Source organism: Mugil cephalus, chromosome 2 (assembly GCF_022458985.1).
Source record: "Mugil cephalus isolate CIBA_MC_2020 chromosome 2, CIBA_Mcephalus_1.1, whole genome shotgun sequence".
In the NCBI taxonomy this organism is placed as follows: Eukaryota; Metazoa; Chordata; class Actinopteri; order Mugiliformes; family Mugilidae; genus Mugil; species Mugil cephalus.
In genome coordinates, this window is record NC_061771.1 from 6,492,794 (window position 1) to 6,514,222 (window position 21,429).

Consider the following 21,429-nt stretch of genomic DNA (forward strand, 5'->3'; position numbering starts at 1 on the left):
TGGTATCTTATTTTTAGGGCTCTTTATAGGGAATGATGCAAAATCTCAGTTCCACATTTAAATCATGTTGATCGCACTTTGGTTTATACTGTATATTAGTCAGATGACATTTTCAGTTTCCTGTAACCTTGCATTGACCGGTTTTCCACGCAGATTGCATTTCATTTGAAAGAAGTTCTTCGTAGAGTCAGCATAACAGGAACTAAACGCGTTTGGTAGCATTGCTGAAATCTGTTGATTAATTTCACAATGTCACACTACAGAAACAGCCTGAGTGCAGCACAGAAAATCAGTACATAACATCAAATCAAATCAAATCACTTTTATCTTGTCATGTGATCATATACACACACAATTTGTTCTCGGCATTTAATACGTCCAAGAGACCACAGCCATGCCACTGCTCGGGGAATCCAGGAAACAAATAACAGGGGGTGGGGCGGTTAGGTTGTTGCTCAAGGAATCAGCCATGGAGTGGATTAAACCAACAGCCTTAAGGTCCCAAAGCTGCCTCTCACACCATCACTCCACAACTCCCCTGAGAGGTGCTTGATTGATGTTTCAGTACTGACCTTCTCCACTAGAGGGAGTTGTAGCCTAAATATTTCTTCAACAGCATTTCACAAAAGCAGCACAAAACTCTGGCCTGACAATATTTCACATTCTACAATGAGTAGTTAAAGTGAGCTTTACATTTGAGGCATATGTTATTGACGTGTGCCTCAAATGTAAAGCTTATATGTTACACAGCATACAGATTAATTTAAGTGTTTCAACACACAACTCGATATAAACTAGAATAAATCGTAAGACTTTTAAAGACAACCATCAGTCCAGTAAATGATGTTAAAGTAGTGTTATCCAGTGTCATCTTTGGGAATATGTGCCCTGTGTGCTTCATGTAATCACAGGGCGTCTCTATTCACTCGCTTCATGTGAGGATGTGCCACGACTGAAGAGGTTACGAAACTCAACTTCTTTCACTTTTGTGTTGCAGAGCTCATAGTATTTAATTGACATTACTACTAACTGTGGACATGTTGCAGTGCCACAGATGTGTTGTGTTTATGTGATTTTATCACAGTGTTGAATGACAGAGCTCACAACTCTTTAGACAGCAACGAGAAATTTTCTTTTTTCTTTTTTCTTTTTTTTTTTACATCTGATAAATGTTACAATAGAACTGAGACAGATGGCGAAATATTTATTGATGTGGCTTAATGTAAGTGTGCAAATAACAAGAGAAAAGGAGGAAAAGTCTTTCTTTACATCACAATGTTTTATAAGTAGAGCTCACGTGTCTCAGCATGTGAGGAGCCTACAAGAAGGAGGCTGGTTTAAGAGTTCACCCACCTGCTGCAGGGAGTAGCAAAAGCTAACACATTTACAGTGGGATGCACATATGTTGCAAAACTAGTCACATGTTTTCAGCAAGGACAAGAACAAAACAAAACAAAATATATATTTAAAATATAAGCATTTGGTATATTTTGAATAATTTCACATAACAACGTTTTCATTTATTAATGTGGCCAGTTTCCCCTTTTCATATTTTCTGTGGGGGTTAATATGCAATGGAAAGAAAAAGAAACGTGACTTTAAAGAAAAAAGAAAAAAAACCTGCTCAAATGATTAAAATGGGAGGGATGGATGAAGCAGGAGATCTGAGGGAGTGACAGAAAAAGAAAGAGGGAGGGAAAAGAGGAGAATAGAGGGAAAGCAGGACCAAACTCACTGCCTTCTTTTCCCCAAGCGCTCTCTCCCTCTCTTTCTCCCGGCGACTCCAGGCTGAGACCAACAGATAGGTGAGTTCCAGTTTCTTTCTCTTTAACTTCTTCAGGTCACCTTGATGTTTCACATATTCTCATTTTTGCCTCCGTCTACCTTTCCCTTACAATTGAAGATGCTATCCCTGCAGATGCCTCCAGAACCATGTATTTTAACTGGCTGCTGTAGCAGAATTTGGCCTAAAAGGCCTAAATGAGTGAATTCTCTATAAAGCGACTCTCTCATCACAGACAGTTCATTATCTCTAGTTTCTTCCTCCGTGTCATAAGATTAAGGTTTTCAAAGTAAGCCAAGGATGAATTAATCATTGCTCATTAACCAAACCATCTCTCACAGATTCAGACACGCTGCTTTATTTATGTGTGAGAACGTTTTTTACGACCGTCTTTATTTGCTTTTGCGTCTCTTGGCTAAATACATGTAGCTAAGCTTGAGGGTTTGTGGAAAGCCAGAGTTTCCGTTGGCTGAATGGAGAGGCTACTTTTAGCTTTGGTCATTACTCCCTGTATGCTGGCTGCTGCAGACTGTTTCTCAGGCCTCTGACTGTGCCTTAAATGACTGATTGTTTTAAAGGATAAAAACACCTATCAATCTTTCATTTTACTGTGGAATGTCCCATCGGGGTTAGAGGAGAACTATCTAATTATATGTTTTGTCACAGTGTGGAATTTGAACTCCGCGGTATTGCGTGAGTTTTGGGATTTTTGTGGTAACATGTGTAAATTTATTCAGGGGCTCTTGCTTCACTTGCGTCTTGTCTGTTTTCCATACTCCATTTGTTTTTAATTTTTCTTCTTATTCTGCTTTTTTTTTTTTATTATTCCTCCAGGATGCTGTGCCTCAGATCCCTGTCGATGCTCGTTGCCCTGCTTCTCCTCTGCCCCTCTCTGCTGTGTGCGCAGGAGGTGCTTGTACGTCTTGCAGGTGTGGGCCGGCGCAGTGCAAATGAAGGGCGTGTGGAGGTGTTCTACAATGGAGCATGGGGCACAATTTGCGATGATGAGGTGGATATCAACCTGGCCAATGTTTTGTGCCGACAGATGGGCTTTCAGCGCAGCTTTACCTGGGCACACAGCGCCAAGTTTGGCCCGGGACAAGGTATGCCCAGCTGAGAACATGCGGTTTTAACAGCTAAAAGTCATCATTAGTTTCTCTTTATTCAACAACTCTCTTCCTTGTGTTAGGTCTGATCTGGTTAGACAATGTGCGCTGCAAGGGCACAGAGCTCTCCATTGCAGACTGTGTCTCCAATGGTTGGGGTGTCAATGACTGCACCCATGCTGAGGATCTAGGGGTCATCTGTAGCCCAGAGAGGAGACCTGGCTTCCCTGCTGTCTCCTTGGAGGAACCCCCTTCGTCCTCCAGTCACCAGCCAAGTCAGCCAAGACAAAGGAACGCACCTCCACCACCACCCAGGTCTGTGTCCCCCCCAGCTTCACCTGCAGGCCCAGCTCATTTGTCCTCTTCAGCTGCAAGAGGCCATGAGATCGCCCTCCACCGCAACCCAACGACTTCGCGTCGCAGCAGCATCTCCCCGCAGGAAAATGGCCACGAGATCCAGATCTTGCGGCGATATCGAGGCAGACCGAGCCAGCAGACAGGCCCAGGTTCGCCACAAGGGCACCAGCTGCCTTCGCATCTGGCAAACGGTGCAGCCTACAGGCAGAGACAAAGACAGGAGACAACGAGGGCCGGTTCTCAAGCAGTGAGACGAGAGGCGGAGGATCAGGTGAACAGGCAGACGCAACCTCAGTCCCAGGGGAGGAGAGAGCATCAGCAGCCCAGGGGGAACCATGTTGAACCAGACCCAGTTTATCCAGACCCGGGACTGGAGACTGATGCACACTACACACAGGTAAAACACACACATATATAACAGATGTACCAGTAGAGGATGAAGTTTAGTTTAACCACAAGTATCCCTTCTTTTGAAAATTTAAACCACAGGAACATTTATCGCTTCCGTTAAGCTTGCATTTTTTTTTCACCTAAAGAGTTTTCGCTTTCTATGCCACTTTGTAATCATTGCACGTATCCCGACACATTAAACAAACACTGTTTTCTGTTAGTTTCCTTCCTGCAGCCGACAGTGGGCCACATAATGTGGATGATTAAACAGCGGTGATTAGAGACACAGTGTATTATTTTTTCGTGTGCTTCTAGGCTTGATTGCGCACTGCCGGCTGCTGTTTATTTAAACAATGTGACAATGTGTCGCTTGAGTAAAGATGAAGTCATGTTTATTAACTCAAAATAATCCTGAAACGGTGTGCCGTTTTCAGTCCAAAACTACAAAATAATATAGAAGACTTAATTTAGAATAACACAGTCAGCTTCATAAATAAATGTTTTCTTGTGGTCAGGGATCTGAGCGGGTTCACCTAGAGGAGGCTCGTCTACGGCCCGTACTCTCCAGCAACCATGGGGGTCTGGTGACTGAAGGCGTCCTGGAAGTGAGGCATGCTGGGAAGTGGCGTCATGTGTGCAACAATGGATGGGACCTGAGCAGCAGCCGTGTCGTCTGTGGCATGTTAGGATTCCCTGCGGCTGAAGACTTTGACCAATACGCCTACAGGTAAGTATGTGAGAGTGGACAGAGGAGGGAGGCAGAAAAGGAGGAGGGAGGCTGTGTGTTTACGAAAGTGATGGAAAAGTGTGGTGAACTTCACATCCCTTCAAGATTAGGCAGCCCCATGCCTGGACTGCTTCTGCAGTCCCCCTGTAGTAGAGGTTAACCACAATGGCTGTCATTAGTATAACCACACTTGGCAGGACATGTCCACAGCGGCATTGGCTGAGCCCCAGCTCTCCGCCAGGCCTGTCTGCCCCATTGGCTGTGTGACACTTAAAATAGTCCTGGAGAGTATGTTATTAATGCCACATCCAGACTACAGGATTATCATCATCCTCATGATGTGTCCTTACACAAAACCTCCATTACATGGTTTCTAATCTCATATAATTAAAAAAAACGGAGCAGGGTTTTCTAATGCTGGGTGGTCAAGACTGAGGCCTCACTGCCTTTGAACTTCACCACTGAGGCGGTTTGAGTTCTGTGTAAATCTTAGCTGTCCCTAATTTCTTCTATCCCTATTTCAAATGTGCCATAATGAGTATTTTTACATCAATATATCAAATTATGTAAAAAAGGATGAGTTCTAGCATCTTTGGGTATAATGTTATATCTAGCGACAACACTATAAATTAAAATAAATAAATAAACAAAACCGGCTTGAAACTGGCAAAACAGCATGAATGGTGAACTCATGGACAAGATGCTCGCTGTTTGAGTTGTAACATCAGCTTTAAGTGATGAGACCACTGTTAGGCAACTGTTGGCAGTTTAGCAAGTCAACAAATAGGCAACTAAATGGAGTAAAGATCAACATAAATGAGAGGCCTCAAATATTACGAGATCACCAAGAAATACTTATTATGGCTAAACTGGATTATTAATAAATGAAAACTGGATTTTCATAGACTTCAGGGTTTCTGAAAACATCAAAAAAACAAACAAACAAACAAAAAAAAACTGTCAGGAAATCTGAGCTTTTAGAAAACTTCCGCTTTGAGGTTGTGGACACCAGAAGAAGTAAGAGTGACACCCCCAAACATGTCAAACACAGTCACATTTTAAACTCTGCAAAGGATTGTAGAGTGTTGTGGACAAAAATAATACTCCAAATGAAAGCTGAAATTGTCCAAAATGTTATGTATTATGTATTTGTTAAATAATTTGCCTTATCCACGGAAAAGGTAAGCATAATACGTCTGTTTCGTGTTTACAGTTTCTGCTGCCCCCTAGAGGCCAAAACAGGTATTCTTGCACTGGACAGTAAAATCATAGGAAATCAACTTGTCAAACATGAAATAATGATTTGTTTTTTAATGTTCTGTGACTATGGCTTCCAAAACCAAAATGACTATTCATTTATGCTTCTTCAAAAAAGTATTATGTATTCTGCATATAGGCAGAAAAGTTCTTTTGTATTTATGTTTTCGTAACTCTTTGACTGTCCCTCATTCACAAATCATTTGCTCCACCAGTGCCCGGCTGTTGTGTTGATTTTATCCCCATAAATCTAACTAATCTGTCTAACTTTAGCCATAAATACCCACTGAAGCACATACACAAACTTTCAAAGTCCTTCCACACATACCATTAAAACCATGATACCTCACTTGCGCACACATACAGTACATCCCTCAGCGCACGCAGACCTTACATAAACTATGTCCGAAATCCACGTGCACACACACATATAAACATGCAAACACACACAATTGTGCACATGCAAACACAACCCCTGTGTGTGTCCGTGTGTCTGGCCACAGAGGTCTTTTTACAGCTCGGCTAACAGGACGACTGTACCACTGACCTTCCCTGAACCATCTGTCTCACCATGCCGCCAATAATTACCCCTTGTGCAGCAAGATACAGGCTGCTTCTCCTCGGCTGGCCCGCTCACTACCGTCGCCACCGTCTAGCAACGAAAAACTCTGTTTCATAGTGTCTTATCTCTCATCACTACTTTCGCTATTCCTTTTATCCAGTTTCTCATCACTTATACTTAAGTTGGCACATTCGGTCAAGCCTCAGGTCAAAGATGGTGAAAACGTTCTCAAAATACAGGCAGGTCTGGTTTTTGTGTCATGCTAACTTTGTAAATCTAATGCTAGACAACATCACCTCAGAGAAGTCTAGAGAAACATCCCTTTCACGTGCCAAGAACCCAAGCAGCCGGCTGCTTGTGTAAAGATTGAATCGGGCCATGAATGTTGTTTATTTTTTGTCAACCTCCACCCAGCTACGTGGGAGATGGACCAAGCAGACATTTTGGTCAAACAGTAAACAGCTTAGAGGGGTAGAACTATTTTTCTTTCAACAGACAAGGAAAAGTAACACGAGGTTGTCCTGTGGTGTGCACATAAACATGTGTATTTTGAAGCAGGTCTTTTGTCACTGACTGAAAGTACATGGAGAAGGTAGAAAGTAAAAGTCATGCTAGCAGAAAAAAGGAACTCTACTGGGATGCCAAAGTTTGTTAGACCAAACTTGAATAATAACCATTTAATGCACCGCCATAGGCTGTAGGCCCACTCTGTGGCCTACAGGATCTACAAGAATCTACCTTAATATTTTGGGGGTTTACATGAAATGAGACGTATGACATCAAGTTGGGATGAATTTAATGATCACTTCATTTCCAAGTTTTTCAATGCTCCAAAATATTCCAGCGTTGGCATTGTCACTATGTTAGAATGTCGACATCAGCATTGCAACGCGACTAGCTCTGGTTCATCCTAGCCGTGCATGACAGCAGTCACATCACGTCTTCCTGGTGCTACCCACTGCGCTGGCAGCGGTTCCTGCCTGGTCTTTTTTGGGGTTTGTGTCCACTTGAACAGCTGCAATTATGGTCTGTGAGATCTTCTAATCTAAAATATTCTCTCAGCTGAACCTGCCGCACACCCTTTGCTTTGTCAGCACTTCCCGCTCTGGCTGTGTGGTTGTTATTTCTTTTTGTGTGTGTGTGTTTGTGTGTGTGTTTCTCCCTTTGTGTCTGCCTGTTAAGTTGCTCAGCGCATTTTTACAGATGTTTAAATACTCCCACACTGCACTTACCAAAGTCAAGTGCTAAATCCGTTTTTCCAGCGCCCTTGTTTCTTCATATTCGCACTCTCTTTGAGGCCCATAGTAATTTCTCCAGTTCCTTTAATTTACTTTCACCCTCAGCTCCATGTTTCTGTCCTCAGTTCCAGCATTTTTAATGGCAACATTTTAATGCCTTTGTAGCAATTGCACAAAAACCCACTTTTCATGGAAAGTGCATCATTATGACCCCTTTGACTTTTTCGTTCCATGGAGGTTGGTGGGACTGTCTAGGGGCTCTTGTGGAGTCAGTGTGGCATCCTGCTGTCTCCTGAGTGACTTGATTGTTCCACTCGGGCAGTTTTGCATTCGTGCAGTATAATAACAGGTTATGTCGGCTTTCCCGACTGTCAGCTCCTCTCTCCGCGGCGTCTTTTGGTATTGTATGGTCAGAGTTGCTTAACAAACCTACATCAAGCTGAAGACCCCAAGTAACCAAGTAAGAAAGTCCACTCCTGAATCAAAGAATTCAGCAGAAGTGCTGCGATAACAAGATGTTTGTTGTGTTGAGGCTTGTTTCTGTGATTCACTTCACTTACTTTAAATATAGTTTTAAAACAAAAAGCACCTATTCTATGTTCCAACCTGTTCCCAACCTTACAAATAGCATAAGCATCGTCATGCTTTTTAGCTTTCTGGACAACTAAAATACACCTGAAAGCTAAAAGAACATGCTTTTCCTCTTCCTGCGAATGTGAGTAGCCCAGTTCACAGAGACTTACATCATGCCTTCCGTATTTCCCAGCATGCAGTCATAACGTTAGGTAACGCCGCCACTTTTATAGAGCTTTGTTTTTACAGAAGCAAAGCAGGGAAAGCTGATATGTACGTGCATATTTCCACGTCTGGTCTGTGTGAACCAACATGCTACTGCTCAACCGCAAAGCAGACACTGCCAAGCAGAGCAGGCAATTATATGGGTAGCACTCTCTCTCCCGCCCCCTCCCTCCCTCCCAACCATGAACTAACACCCCCACACGGTCTGTCTCTCTCATTTTGATTTACTGCTGGGTTATGAAACACTTAAATGGTAAACACACACACACACACAAACACTGATAGGCTTGCACACACGCACTCAGAAGGAGACAGACAAAGTATGCACACACAGTCATACACAACAGAAGTATGCAGACTCAATCCAGCATCACACTAACTCTGATTTGCCTTAACTGCTGCAGCCTATAGGTTATTATTGCTAATAGGTCATCAACATATCAACTTAATGATAATGATATTTGTGGGAAAAATAATAATAATAAAGTTAGGTTGCGTTCACCCCGAGAAGTTTGCCATTTTAAGATACGTCCAGTGCAGCTGAAACCTGTAGAGAATCTACAGTGTGATTTTTAATTTTGACTACAGGCCTTCATTATAGAAGGAAACAGAGCTTTATCCCATGCAGCAATGTCATAAAAGGGCCACTTGAGGCTAGCTCAGAAAGCAAGTAAATCCCCACAGATGACTGCATTAAAATGCCCAACTTAGCAGCAAAAATAAACATGTTTACAGACTGGTTCACGAATGGTTTTGGTCCCTAGTGCCAGTTTCCACATTCTTGACAACAGTACAGAGGCATGAATTTGTGTATAACTCACCCACTTCACTTATTCAGAAGCTTATAATATGTGGCCACTCTGAGGGGCTAGGCAGCTAGGCTAGCTAGCAACCAACACAGGATGGTAGCTGAATGCTTAGGTCGTCACCTGCCCTCTTTTTTTTTTAATAAGTCAGGGGTTAGTGTATAAAAGTTTCTTTTGCTTTGACAGAAATCATATGTACACATCTTCACCAGTCTTTGATGACATTATAAAAGATTATTCTAATTTTGGGACTGTGCATTACAATCATTGGCAATCCTAGTTTCCAGGGGGCCCCAGACCCAGACATGAGCATTACTTCCGTTAAGCGTCTAAACCAAACTTACTAAAATTAGGAAGTCCAAACTAGCAGTATGTGTCATAGTGTAGACAGAAGTGGCCCATTAAGGGGGAAGAGGATTCTTTGTGAAGCACTGTAGGGCCTCCATAGGTTTGACATTTATAGGTTTATATATGTCATTACTAAATATGCCAAAAGGCAGCAATCAGTGGCCCACTTTTCTCTTGTTACGCCCCTGATAATAGTCAGTGGAATACCAGGGTACCGAGGTTCTCCTGGAAACAACTTCTGCCTTAGTTTGCCAAATACTTAATTGCATCGTGAATCTGGTCACGCAGTAAACCATCGTCCCGTCTATACTTGGTCTCTCTGACTCATTTAATTCAGGCACACTCATGAAGGGCGTCTGTCACACTGCACCTGTCTGTGGTCACGTTGGTTGATGCAAGTGGTCAGCTTTAATGCGTGTGTGTTTCCAGACTTCGAGGGCCTCATTTTGTCTATACACACTGTTTCCCCTTTGGATTTGACTCTAGTTTAAAGTAATACCCGTTAAACTAGACACAGTTCAGAAAACCCTGTTGGAGTTGGCAGAACTAAGGGATAAATGTATAGTGGACTATTCATTTTTTTTTTTTTTTAGTGCTTTCCACATGGATGCCTCAAACCAGACATCCACTGTAGACACATAGACAAACACTGAAACAGGAAAACCCATGCATGTAGAAGTGGAAGATCTAATAAAGACAGAAGGGGATGGTTTGGAGCTAAGAAAGAAACGAAAAGAAGGGGGAGTTACTATAAATCTCCCTCGTTCTTTGACACCGTCTCTAACATGAGGGCTAAGTTTAACCAGAGACACTGACGCCGCCTTTATATTTGTAGGTTTGTTTAACATTTCATAGACAAAATGGACGAGTAGGCATGTCAAGGAAGAGGGAACAGGATGATTGAAGAGAAGGGAGGGGCAGACTGTCGGGGCCTATAGGCCAGCTGCTTGTTTAGTCTACTCCGTGTGAAAATGCACAGTTGTAACTTGAGTGTGATGTTCTCTGTCTTTCAGGAAACTTTGGGACTCAAAGTTAGCTGATCCTTCCTCCAGGTAAAACCAACATCTGCTTTTCAAAATATCATCTTATCACAAGTGTATTTGTGTATGTCAAATATCACAGTCCTCCCTCCTGTCACTCTACTTGTTTCTTGACTTCGTTCCCTGCCCAGGCTGAGGACTCAGATCAGTAAGAAGGCATACTGGGTGGAGAAGGTGCAGTGTCGGGGGGTGGAGGCCTCCTTGTCACAGTGCCAGGCCCAGCTGTTCCTCCCCAGGAGTGATGTCCCATGCAAGGGCGGCATGCACGCTGTAGTCCGCTGTGTCCCTGGATCCCAGTTCACACGTAATGGCAGACCACCTGCACCGCCCGCTGTGCCGGTGAGTGTGGAGGTGGAATTTGACAAACTGAAATTGAAAGAGCTTAAACTGAAACAGTAGTTTGACAATTTAGTAAACATGCTTACTGAGGGGTTAATTGAGAAGCATGACAATGATCTCCAGTTCATACTGTAAATATTAGGCTACAGGCAGGAGATAGTTTAGCTGAACGCTGGCATCACAAGTGGTTCTTTCCCTTCCAGCATGTTGTGCGTCTGAAGGCTGGGCCCAGACTCGGGGAGGGCCGCGTCGAGGTGCTGAGAGAGGGCAAGTGGGGCACCGTGTGTGACCACCTGTGGGACATGACTGCAGCCAGCGTGGTCTGCAGAGAGCTGGGTTTTGGAACAGCCAAAGAGGCCATCACCAAGGCTCAGCTGGGACAGGGTAAGATAGGACACACAAACACAGCCACACAAGGAGTGTGCACAAAGTGAAACTGCACTTTGAAGTGTATCTGGTGCTTTGCGGTGATGAAGTCGGCTTTAGCTTTCACCATGACTGGGAAGGTAATTGTGGGAGAAGTGTATATGTTTAAACTAAGCTGTAACTGGGTCTTGCCTTTTCCCTAAATAAGCAAACACATTTGTCATAAAGTCATAAAGAGTATAAAAAAGATCTCAAGCTGCTGATCTGATAACTGAGTTCATCCTGAGTATGATCAGCTTAACAAAGCGACTCCTTTAGACTAAACACTTCTCAATCTGTTGCTAAACACATCACTCCAAGAACCATGAACGTGAACATACAAATAAACCCAGAGAAAATGTTTACAGGCCGACTTTAACTTCTATCAGAGAAGCTAATTGCTGAGGAACTTTACCCATGACCAATTATACAACTGTAAACTATGAGAGGAGGTTCAAGGGAGTAAAAACAATAGTATCTGTTGTTGTCAAAATAAACCTGTTGTTAGCACCGCTTTAAATCCAGGATGTCAGGCAATCAGCACAGAGTACGACCAAACATTCAGATGCAATTATTGTGGCAATGCTTTTGTTGTGGGCACAAAAATATAGCCATTAAATTGCCTGGCAATAATAGAGTTGAACATTTTTCTAAGAAATAGCATGGACTCCGCTTTCTCACACTCAGTCATTGTCTTTTTATTTTTTTTTACTGCCATACCTCTGCAGTAACTCTGTAATCACGTCCATTTCCCTCCATTATCTTTTACCCAAATGAGCACATAGCATGTCCTTTAATGGTGGCTGCATTTCCTTCTGTCTACTTTACTTAATTAAGTAATTCATGGAAAGCGCTTGAGTGTTGCTTTTAGGGCTCTATTAAACTAGGTGCTGTGGAGCTGTTATGTCTGAATAGTGAATGTGGCTAAAGATCAGGATGGAGCTTTGTGGCTTTTAGTGTCTCAGGCCAGTTTAGGAGTTATAGTGAACATATTATATATAAGACACCAATTCAAGTGAGGGCTCATGGGGTAGGACAGTCAGAACAAAGCAACTCAGAGCTAGGCTTGGTGACCTCATTAGCTATTTAAGGCCAAATTATAGGGCTTCAGTGGGCTTTAGACCGAGCCTTATACACCTACGCAAACATAGATGTGTTCAAAGAATTTGCCCCATTTTGCTGTTTTGGTATCTATTTTGGTTTATAAAGTGTAGCCCTAGTGTGTAATGTGCAGCACAGAGAGTACAGTAATTTGGACAGAGAGCTTGCTGGGTAGGCTGTTTCAGAGCCACATCAGAAGTCCCATCCTGTCTGGGCTTTTAATCCTTCTCTGTGGATGTCTGTGGCTGCACAGCCACCAGGTTGTAGAGACTTTCATGTGTGTTTTTGTGCACGTGTGTGAGCATCACTCTATGTGGTTTTAATTGGCAATCATTCAACTGCTGCTCCACGCCCTTCATCTACAGGTACCGGTCCCATTCACATGAACAGTGTCCAGTGCAACGGCAGGGAGAGGTCCATTACCCAGTGTCAGCACAAACCGGTACCACTTTACAGCTGCAAACACAGCCAGGATGTAGCGGTGCGCTGCAACGTCCCAAACACTGGCATGCAGACCACGGTGGGAAATACACAAATGTGTGTCAATATCCTCAGCATACACAAAGATACATAGACTGACAAGGAAACTGTTTCTTCATTTCTCAGGTGCGTCTGGCAGGAGGAAGAGAGCCTGCGGAGGGCCGTGTGGAGGTGCTGATGGAAGTCGGGGGTGTGAAGCGTTGGGGCTCCATCTGCAGCGAGAACTGGGGCATCAATGAGGCAATGGTGGTCTGTCGACAGCTAGGCTTGGGCTTTGCCTCAAGAGCTCATCAGGTAATAAGCAGAATTCCCTTTCTTGAAGTTTTTCTATTGGATCTCTCCTTTTCTGCCTCTGAGCTTGTGATCTGTGCTCCAGTATTTCCTCCTCTCTCTCTCTCTGGTGCTGTTTGTGTGTCTGTGCCGTATTATTACCGAGGCCTGAGGTAATTACAGGCTTCTCAAACGTCCACTTCCAGCGCACCAAAAATAAAAGAGGGAAAGTGAGGCGAAGAGAGATCAGGAGAAATTCACAGAGAAAACAAACTGAAAATAGAACTGTGCATGGAAAGGGCAGCGTAAGGGGGGCTGCTGGGAACACTTAAGAGGCAGTTTGAAAATTGTGAAAAAGAGTGGAAAATGTGCTAATGTGTACTGATAGTTCCAATAAAAAAAAAAAAAAAAAAATAGGTTTCATTGTTCAGCTCTGGTATTTTCCACACTGTGTTTTTGTTATTCCGGAAATCAAAGCATTTCAAAAGATTTTCTGAATGAATTTGTTGTTTTGTTTGTGTCTCTGTGCAGGAGACCTGGTTCTGGTCTGGATCCTCAGACGCTAGGGAAGTGGTGTTGAGTGGGACTCACTGTGTCGGAACTGAGATGTCTATCCAGCAGTGTCGCAGAAACACAAATGTCTACTGTCCCAGAGGAGGAGAAGGCAGGGCTGCAGGAGTCTCATGTGTAGAGAGTGAGTTCAAAAGCTGTGTGCAGGCTCCTGGAGAAAGGGTCCACTTCAGGATAAATATTTGCCCAACTGAAGTTAATTCTGCTTGAGGCGTGCAACTTCAGGCTGCATTACCTGCTAATAGCCATATCTGTGGTCAAATTGTTGCAGCTGGGGTTCCGATGCATTACAAGATGTTTTATTTCTGAACAGTTTTCAGGACCCAAATGAGTAAACTCTCCATCTCTTACAGCTGCTCCAGACCTTGTAGTGGATGCCCAGCTCGTCCAAGAGACGGCCTACCTGGAGGACCGACCTCTCCACCTGCTGACCTGCGCCAATGAGGAGAACTGCCTGTCCTCTTCTGCCGCCAGAATGAACTGGCCCTACGGACACCGCCGCCTGCTTCGCTTCTCCTCCCGCATCATGAACTTGGGCCTTGCCGACTTTCGTCCTCGAGCCTCCAGGGAAAGTTGGACATGGCATCAGTGTCACAGGTCAGACTGAGAAAAGGATCCAGACATTTACAATGTTGCTTTGAAGGTCACTTACTGGAGCTTTAAGGTTTTATCTTAAGAAGAGCTGCTTATTTTCGTGCCAATAATCAGGTGGGGAGTAATTATGTGGTGATTTTTAGCTGATGCAGGGTTTGGTCATTACAGAGAAGCTGGATAACCTCTCCCATGGCACAGACCTGGGCATCATTAGTAGTAGAAAAAATTCAAAGATGAACGTGAAGTTAAGATTTAGCGAGTGAAACTGACTCACTGGGTAGAGCACAGGGCAGCGAATAATTTTGAGATCTGGACTATAAATAGTAGAACATGTATAAAAGTCTGTTATTTGAGGGAATAAACACCGATCCTTTATCCTCCAAAGTGATGTTTACAATAAATGTCCTCTTCGCTGGACACCCAGTTGTTACAGTCAGGGCCGTGACTGCACTGAGAGCAGCTTGGCTTCTTATCTCAGCAGTTGTGGTTCCACGTCCCAAAACAAGAGGCACAGCCGCAACCCAACCCCTGTGATGGGAAAAGGAGCAACACCGCACTTATATCCATCTATTCCCTTGTGTCTTAACAATTGTTGTCTGACGCTTTCAGAGGGATCATGTGCACGAAAACAACAACAACAACCACAACTGCGTGTTTGATGGAGAGCTTTCTCACCTTCTTCCTGTAATTTCATATCATAGGCACTACCACAGCATTGAGGTGTTCACCCACTACGATCTGCTCACCGTCAATGGCACAAAGGTGGCTGAAGGTCACAAAGCCAGCTTCTGTTTGGAGGACACCTACTGCCCCGATGGTAAGACACAATTACAGATTGATGCTACATGAAGCTTCTTTTCCCAAGGAAATCTGGAAAACTGGAGTTGAATTTGTGACAAACAAGAGAATCAATAAAAATAAAAGTGCAACGTTGAAATCCTGTAATGAGCAGTCAAAGTCAGCAGCTGTAAGATCAGAGGCCAAGCCTAAATTGATCTTGGCTTTACAAAAGCTAGGCAGCTTTATGCTGCTTAGAGCCTTTCTATTCATCTGAAAGACACCAAAAAAAGATCTGTTTTTTAAATCTGTTTGCTGTAATTTCAGACTGTAAGTAATTTCAATCCACAGTGACCGGCAGCAAAAAAGATTTACACATCATAGTCCTGGCTTTTCATGTCTCCTCATACGTTTCTGACTGTTTTGTTCCTTTTAGGTATCCATAAACGGTATGCTTGCTATAACATGGGACAACAGGGTATCTCAGTGGGCTGCTGGGACACCTACCGCCATGATATTGACTGCCAGTGGGTCGACATTACAGATGTACGACCGGGTGAATACATCTTTCAGGTCGGTTTAACAAAGAAAACGTCTCCCAAAGTTAATTGTCACCTACTATACAATATGCACAGCTGTCTATAGAAGTCATAATGGAACTATTAGGTTAAATAAAAATGAAATCCAGTCTTGATCTTCATGGTGAACTAGCTTCAATGACTTTGGTAAACGAATAAAAGAGAAGAACAGTGCAAAGAGCAGTTTCGACGTTTGAACGCACACATGAGATAAAAGCTGCGATAGAAGACTGTAATTTCAGCTAAATGGCTCTTGGCTGTGTTTCCTGCCACTCAGGTGAACAGCATGTATGTAGCTTTAGGGCGTGTGTGTATTTAAGGAAAGTGAATTTAGTCTGGATTTATATAGCAAGTAGACGTGCTATTAGTCCTCCCCTACAAAAAGTAGGGACCTATTGGCGAAGGAAAAGCTCTGTCAGCACTTCACTTTTATGCAGGAGTTTGTTCACATGTCCGCTTCTAGACATCTAATCTTCTGTGGTGACCTGCTCATCTGTCCTCCCGCTCTGTCATTTCTTGTATTTTTTCCTGACAGTTCAGTGGCATCGAAATGATTATGTTTACTGAGTCTAATTATTTCCCAAGTGTTTACATAAAATCAAGATGTTTAGGTTGGATATGCACGTGCGTGTGTGGACTGTATGGAAGCTACACGCAGGAGGGGTCCGTCTTCGGATGTGATGAGCCACTTTCAGAGAGATAAAATCACATACATGTCACAGAGCAGAGACCCACTGTTGCCACGACGCTGTGGCCCGGCAGTACTTTGTGGTCAGGATTGTGGTGCAACAGTAGTTGAGCTGCTCATAAATTTGCTTAAGAAGTGAGAGACTGAGGGAGGGCGTAGATCCATGCAGCTGGGTGTTTTCTATGAGTCTACCAAAAATCGCAGCCATTTTTAGGACCATACATTTAAGTTGATGAGTCACGTCCACCTCAGCTTGATTGTTCCTGATTGTGCCGTCATTTGACAATCAACTGCACAACCTCACAGCCTTGACAGACTTTCATTGTACTGTAAAACAGGCTGTGGGCCCTTTGTTTCACATTATTACAAGAGCTTTTAAAAGGGCACCAACTGCCACCAAGTTAATATAGTGTTTTACACCGAGACTGTAATATATGAGCTGAAATCATGGCCATTCTCAACATGCAATATAAAAAAGTTATATCAAGTATATGGCAAGAAATTTGGACTACAATGTAATGAAAAATAATCATAATTATGAATATTTTGCATGGTAAATCTTTCCCTGTGGATATAATTGGAACCACAAAATTTATACAGTATGTAAAAATGGAACAGGGTTGCTTTATTGAATATGTGGTGGGGTTATCTGTTTGATGTGTGCATCAGGAAAATTCATTTGTGTGCTTTTCTTATACATGGCAGGCAGACAGACAGGGTGGAAAACAACAAACCATGGCAACCAACCATGGCTGCAGTCTAATGATAGGCTGCAACTTAAATCCAAACCCAAAACTGTCATCTGCATCGCTGCGCCTTTTTCCCTACACAGAGATAACAGTGGAAAGTGATGTCATGCATTGCCTGAACCCAGAATTTATACATCAAGTGTCATATAGAAAAGGAGAAAACAATAATCCTGCGGTTTCTCAGTCGGTTTCCCATGGAAAAACAGTTGTTTCCCAACCGACTGAAGAAAAGGATTACTTTCTCACTTGTTCCCTTACTATTAAAACACAGTGTTTGCAGTGACCATAGTCTAAACAAAAAGTTTCTCTGCCAGACAACCAGGGCAAACTCTGGGAAGTCACTGCTACTTGCAAAGAACACGCACCCCAGTGTCCAGTCTATGTGCTTGCTGATAGCTAAAAATATTTGGACGCATTATAAATATAAGCACATTTTCCAAACAGTTAAGCTGTTGGTTTTGCAGTCACAAGGACGGGTCCATTAAAGTGAAATAAAATTTCCATAAGGTTGTGATCGTGGGACACTCCCAAAAGGTGTGCAAGACAGCAGAGCTGAAAGGTCTCCTCTAGTTTTGGATGTCTGAAATTTGAATTGGATTCTGATGTTGGCCTTTGGGTTTGGTGTTTGAGGACAACTGTTTACAGAAATAGGTCATTTTCTTTTACTTTCAAATTGTTGGTAAAACTTTCCTCTTTGTGGCTGTTACCCCAACAGATGCCTGTAACCAAGCCCAGCTAAGCCCAGACAAGTATAACAAAACATCATCAGTATACAGTGAGATACCATGTGCCATTCTATAGCAGTAAGAAAAATAAATGCCAATTCATGAGTTATGCATCCACGTCTGCAAGGGTCAGCATGACATACACTTTGAAAGTGTTTCATTTGGCCAAGTTGGCAAGGGTTCAAGCCAACAGCACTTCCATGTCAATCTAATTTGTGACTGTATGCTTTTGCTTTTGAAGTATGCGAGGATATTTGTCTTTATCCGCAGCTTTATAAGTCATCTTTAAACAATACATGCACACTCTGCTGCTTTTAACTTTCCAGCAAGAAGTCCGTCCAAATTCTGCAGAAATCACACGCTATGTGCACACGCTTGCCACACTTCGCCACCGACACTCCACGACGACAATATGTAACCAGCTGCTCAGTTGCAAGGATCCTGTAGCTTTACCCAACCTAACAGAAAAATACAAGGGAGCCTTGTGTGTGTTTTTTCTGTATTCAAGGGGCAGACCCTGCAGTACTTTTTGTACTATGAATAGAATTGGATGCGGAAACCATGAATTTGTGTTGTTTGCACAAGTATTTAAACAGAGCTCTGGAGGACACGATGATCTCTGTTCTCACTGCTGTTGCTTGTGTTCACTGAAGCCCTGGCTTACAAAGACACTTCTCCAGCTTTAAGGGGATAAACTGACTGAAGTCTAGCAGCATCTCATCTGTTGTTTGTCATCCTGTACAGGTGGAGGTTAACCCTTCCTTAGACATGGCTGAGTCTGATTTTCAGAACAACGTGATACGCTGCCGGTGCAAGTACGACGGAGCGAGGGTTTATATGTTCGGGTGCCATGCAGGTGGGTGTTTCTTCGGTACACATGAATCCTTGCCATTTCAATAAACTTAATACTAGCCCGTTCATGCCAATTTATTCCACTTCTTGTCTATTTCCATCAGGTGACGCTTACAGTGCTGAGGTGGAGGATGTGTTTGACCACCAACGTCAGATATCCAACAACTTCCTGTGAACCAAGGAACACCCAGATTTAAGAACAGAACAACTGTAACAACCCCGCACCACACCTCAACTTGTCGGGCGAAGGAGGGTGAATGACAATAACATGCCAGTAAACAGTGAAATGAGGTTCAGGGAGAGGAAGAGGGAAAAGAGCGTGATTAGGGTGGGACTTGATGCAATATTGTCTAATTATCGTCTCGTGACTGATTGTCATCTGCAGTTCCTGTTGCTGTTAGAAAGTCAAAGAGGAAAACATAGCAAGTCACACATCATGTCCTCGTGATAAAACATGATACAGAGTGGTTTATAACTTTGAAAAATTGTCTTGATTTTTTTTTTCTTTTATTAATTACCTAATTGAAACCCAACAGTTAAGAAAGCATTGACGTGAAGGTACGCGAGAACAACTTGACCAGACCAGTTTGTTTAATATCTAAAGAAACCTGTTCATGTATTCTGTGCTTTCACTGTTCACATTACAAAATGCCATATTTACTGTTAAAAATGTGTGGGTTTCTGTTTTGAATACTTTTTGTTTTTATCTCACGGTGCTATTTTGCATTTTTGGAATAAATATTGTAATGTATTGCAAATGTATTGTCATGTACAGTTTTATAATACCTCTCTGGAATATTGTTCTTTAGGTCTCTAATTTATGCAGAATTTTAATGTACTTTTGAGTTTAAACTTGTTTGTAATGTTAATTTTCCTATGATAAGAGTTTCAACTTGTTTGTTCTTTACCTGTTTTACATCGGTTACAGTAGATGACATTTGGTTGTACCATGGTTTTGTGGTCAACAGTACTTGATAACGGTAGTGGAAGAATAAACATCAGAATGACAAACCATATGGTCCTTTGAGACATGGTTATTTGACTGCAGACTTTTTTAATGTGGGAAACAAAGACAAGTGAGTTTCTGTAGAAGATTTGTGGAATTCAGTTCTTTTGCAGGTTCATAAAGATTAAAATTACTTTGTTTCCCATCATGTTCTTGGGAGCCTGAGCTAAGCCATGTATTATGGATGTTTCCAACCTCATTCCCACTAGTGGACATACACTGGAAACTTTCACAGTAGCCCACTGTCACATTACATGCTATGCTTTAAATACAGGACTTACTTTGGCCCGTTTTCTTTTTAGGAGTTGCAATCTTCACCTTCCATAAGTGAAGTGGCTAATTCAAACACTAAATGAAGTGATGGCACCCTTAAGAACCTTATTTTTAGCCAAGTATTTATGATTTAATAGTTATTGCCTATGCAATGACACCGACAACCAAGGGTGCACACTGGTGTCTGCCCTTTAATTGGATATCTATCTGACACAAAGTGTGTTCAAAATCAACATCACACCGAGCTCCTGTGGTATGATACAAACGTATGCCTGAAGTGACAGATTATTTTCAAGTAAATCTCATCAATCTTAACTTCTTGGTAAAAGAGCTTTTGGCAACCGAGGTCGTACAAAGCATCGTCTTGATCTCTTGATGTCTCACGTCACCAGAGAAATTCCAAGGACTTTAGATTGCCGTGAAGCGGACACAACATTCCTCCAAACTTGATAAGAAGGCAGAGAGAGAATTGGTCGTGGAGACCGCAAAGTGGCTGACAACAGCATTAAAGGAGCTGTAGCACTATCTGGCAATTACTGCCTGCTCTCAATATAAAAATCTTTCTACTTATCGTCTGTCTGGGCTATGGTGTAGGGCAGGAAGACGGAACCTGGTACCCATGAAAAAGACAACACAGTCTGGTTGAAATTTACAAAATCATTCAGTCGCCCCGAACCATGTGAAAAATTATGTGTTATGTTCTGATGAGGCCAAGGTTAAACCTTTCACGTACAAATCTAAAATGTACATTCGAAGCAAAAAGAACTCAAGGTGGTCACAACATCCTGATTTGGTGCTGCTCTCCTCCACTGGAACTTGGACTTAGTGAAGGTGGAGGCCATCATGGTCAACTTTGGCTCAGAAGCTTCTGGCTCCTGCTAGGAACATGAAAGAAGATAACATTCCTCCTGCAAGATGATAAAAGCATCCAGAACAACAACAGGTTTCAACAATAAAAGGTTGTTGTCCAGGAATGACAGACCTTAATCATACGGATCTGTGTGGGAACCTGGAGAGGTCCATGCACAGGAGATGTCCAGGGATAAATAAATGCCACACTTTAATAAATGCTCCATGGATCACCTCAAACTGTCTCTCAACAGACAGGTTCCTGTACAAAACACTATCAGGACTTGCTATTTAGAGGTCAATTATCTTATATTGTCAAGCTTCCCTTCATCCTTCTATAAAAACAAGACCCAACTTTTGTAGGGTCATTTAAGGCAAAGTTTAGATTTTTAAAAAGAGAGGAGAATGATGTAAGGTGTGTTTGCTGACAGTGTTTGGTGCTAGGAAACCCAGCACTCCCCCACCCGCAGGGTCCTTTATTGTGGTAGTTCATTAGATTATTCCTTCATTTGGACCGTGCCTCACTTTATTTGCTCCATGACATAACATCTATGTAGTGGTTTGTGTTTGTGTAGTTAATCTAATGATTGTGTATGAGGCACCCAGTGGGCTGCTCTGTGGTGCATCACCTCCTCATGAAGCCACAGTAAAACACGAGATTACTGGCGGGGCTCGGATCTCACACGACGATGGTAAAGAGCAGCTACAGGCTCTATATGCAGTTTGGCGGAGAGAACGACACAGAACACACAGGGAGGTCG

General features: G+C 42.8%; 1 protein-coding gene across 1 annotated transcript; it reads left to right on the forward strand.

Annotated features, from left to right (window-relative positions):
• Positions 1 to 1,658: 1,658 nt before the first annotated feature.
• On the forward strand, positions 1,659 to 19,554 carry LOC125004735 (lysyl oxidase homolog 4-like). The gene is made up of 15 exons (XM_047579598.1): positions 1,659 to 1,805; positions 2,618 to 2,886; positions 2,973 to 3,643; positions 4,152 to 4,363; positions 10,386 to 10,424; positions 10,544 to 10,751; positions 10,955 to 11,135; positions 12,623 to 12,777; positions 12,864 to 13,031; positions 13,539 to 13,701; positions 13,931 to 14,174; positions 14,873 to 14,988; positions 15,385 to 15,521; positions 18,433 to 18,544; positions 18,645 to 19,554. The coding sequence occupies exons 2-15, from the start codon at positions 2,619 to 2,621 to the stop codon at positions 18,713 to 18,715; spliced, it is 2,745 nt and encodes a 914-aa protein (XP_047435554.1). The 5' UTR covers positions 1,659 to 1,805; position 2,618; the 3' UTR covers positions 18,716 to 19,554.
• The last annotated feature ends 1,875 nt before the right edge of the window (positions 19,555 to 21,429 follow it).

Excerpts from the sequence above, each read along its gene's own strand:
- LOC125004735 (XM_047579598.1), top strand. The coding sequence starts at position 2,619 with ATGCTGTGCCTCAGATCCCTGTCGATGCTCGTTGCCCTGCTTCTCCTC. Across the intron at positions 2,887-2,972 it reads CAAGTTTGGCCCGGGACAAG|GTCTGATCTGGTTAGACAAT; the intron begins GTATGCCCAGCT and ends TCCTTGTGTTAG. Across the intron at positions 10,425-10,543 it reads TTAGCTGATCCTTCCTCCAG|GCTGAGGACTCAGATCAGTA; the intron begins GTAAAACCAACA and ends TTCCCTGCCCAG.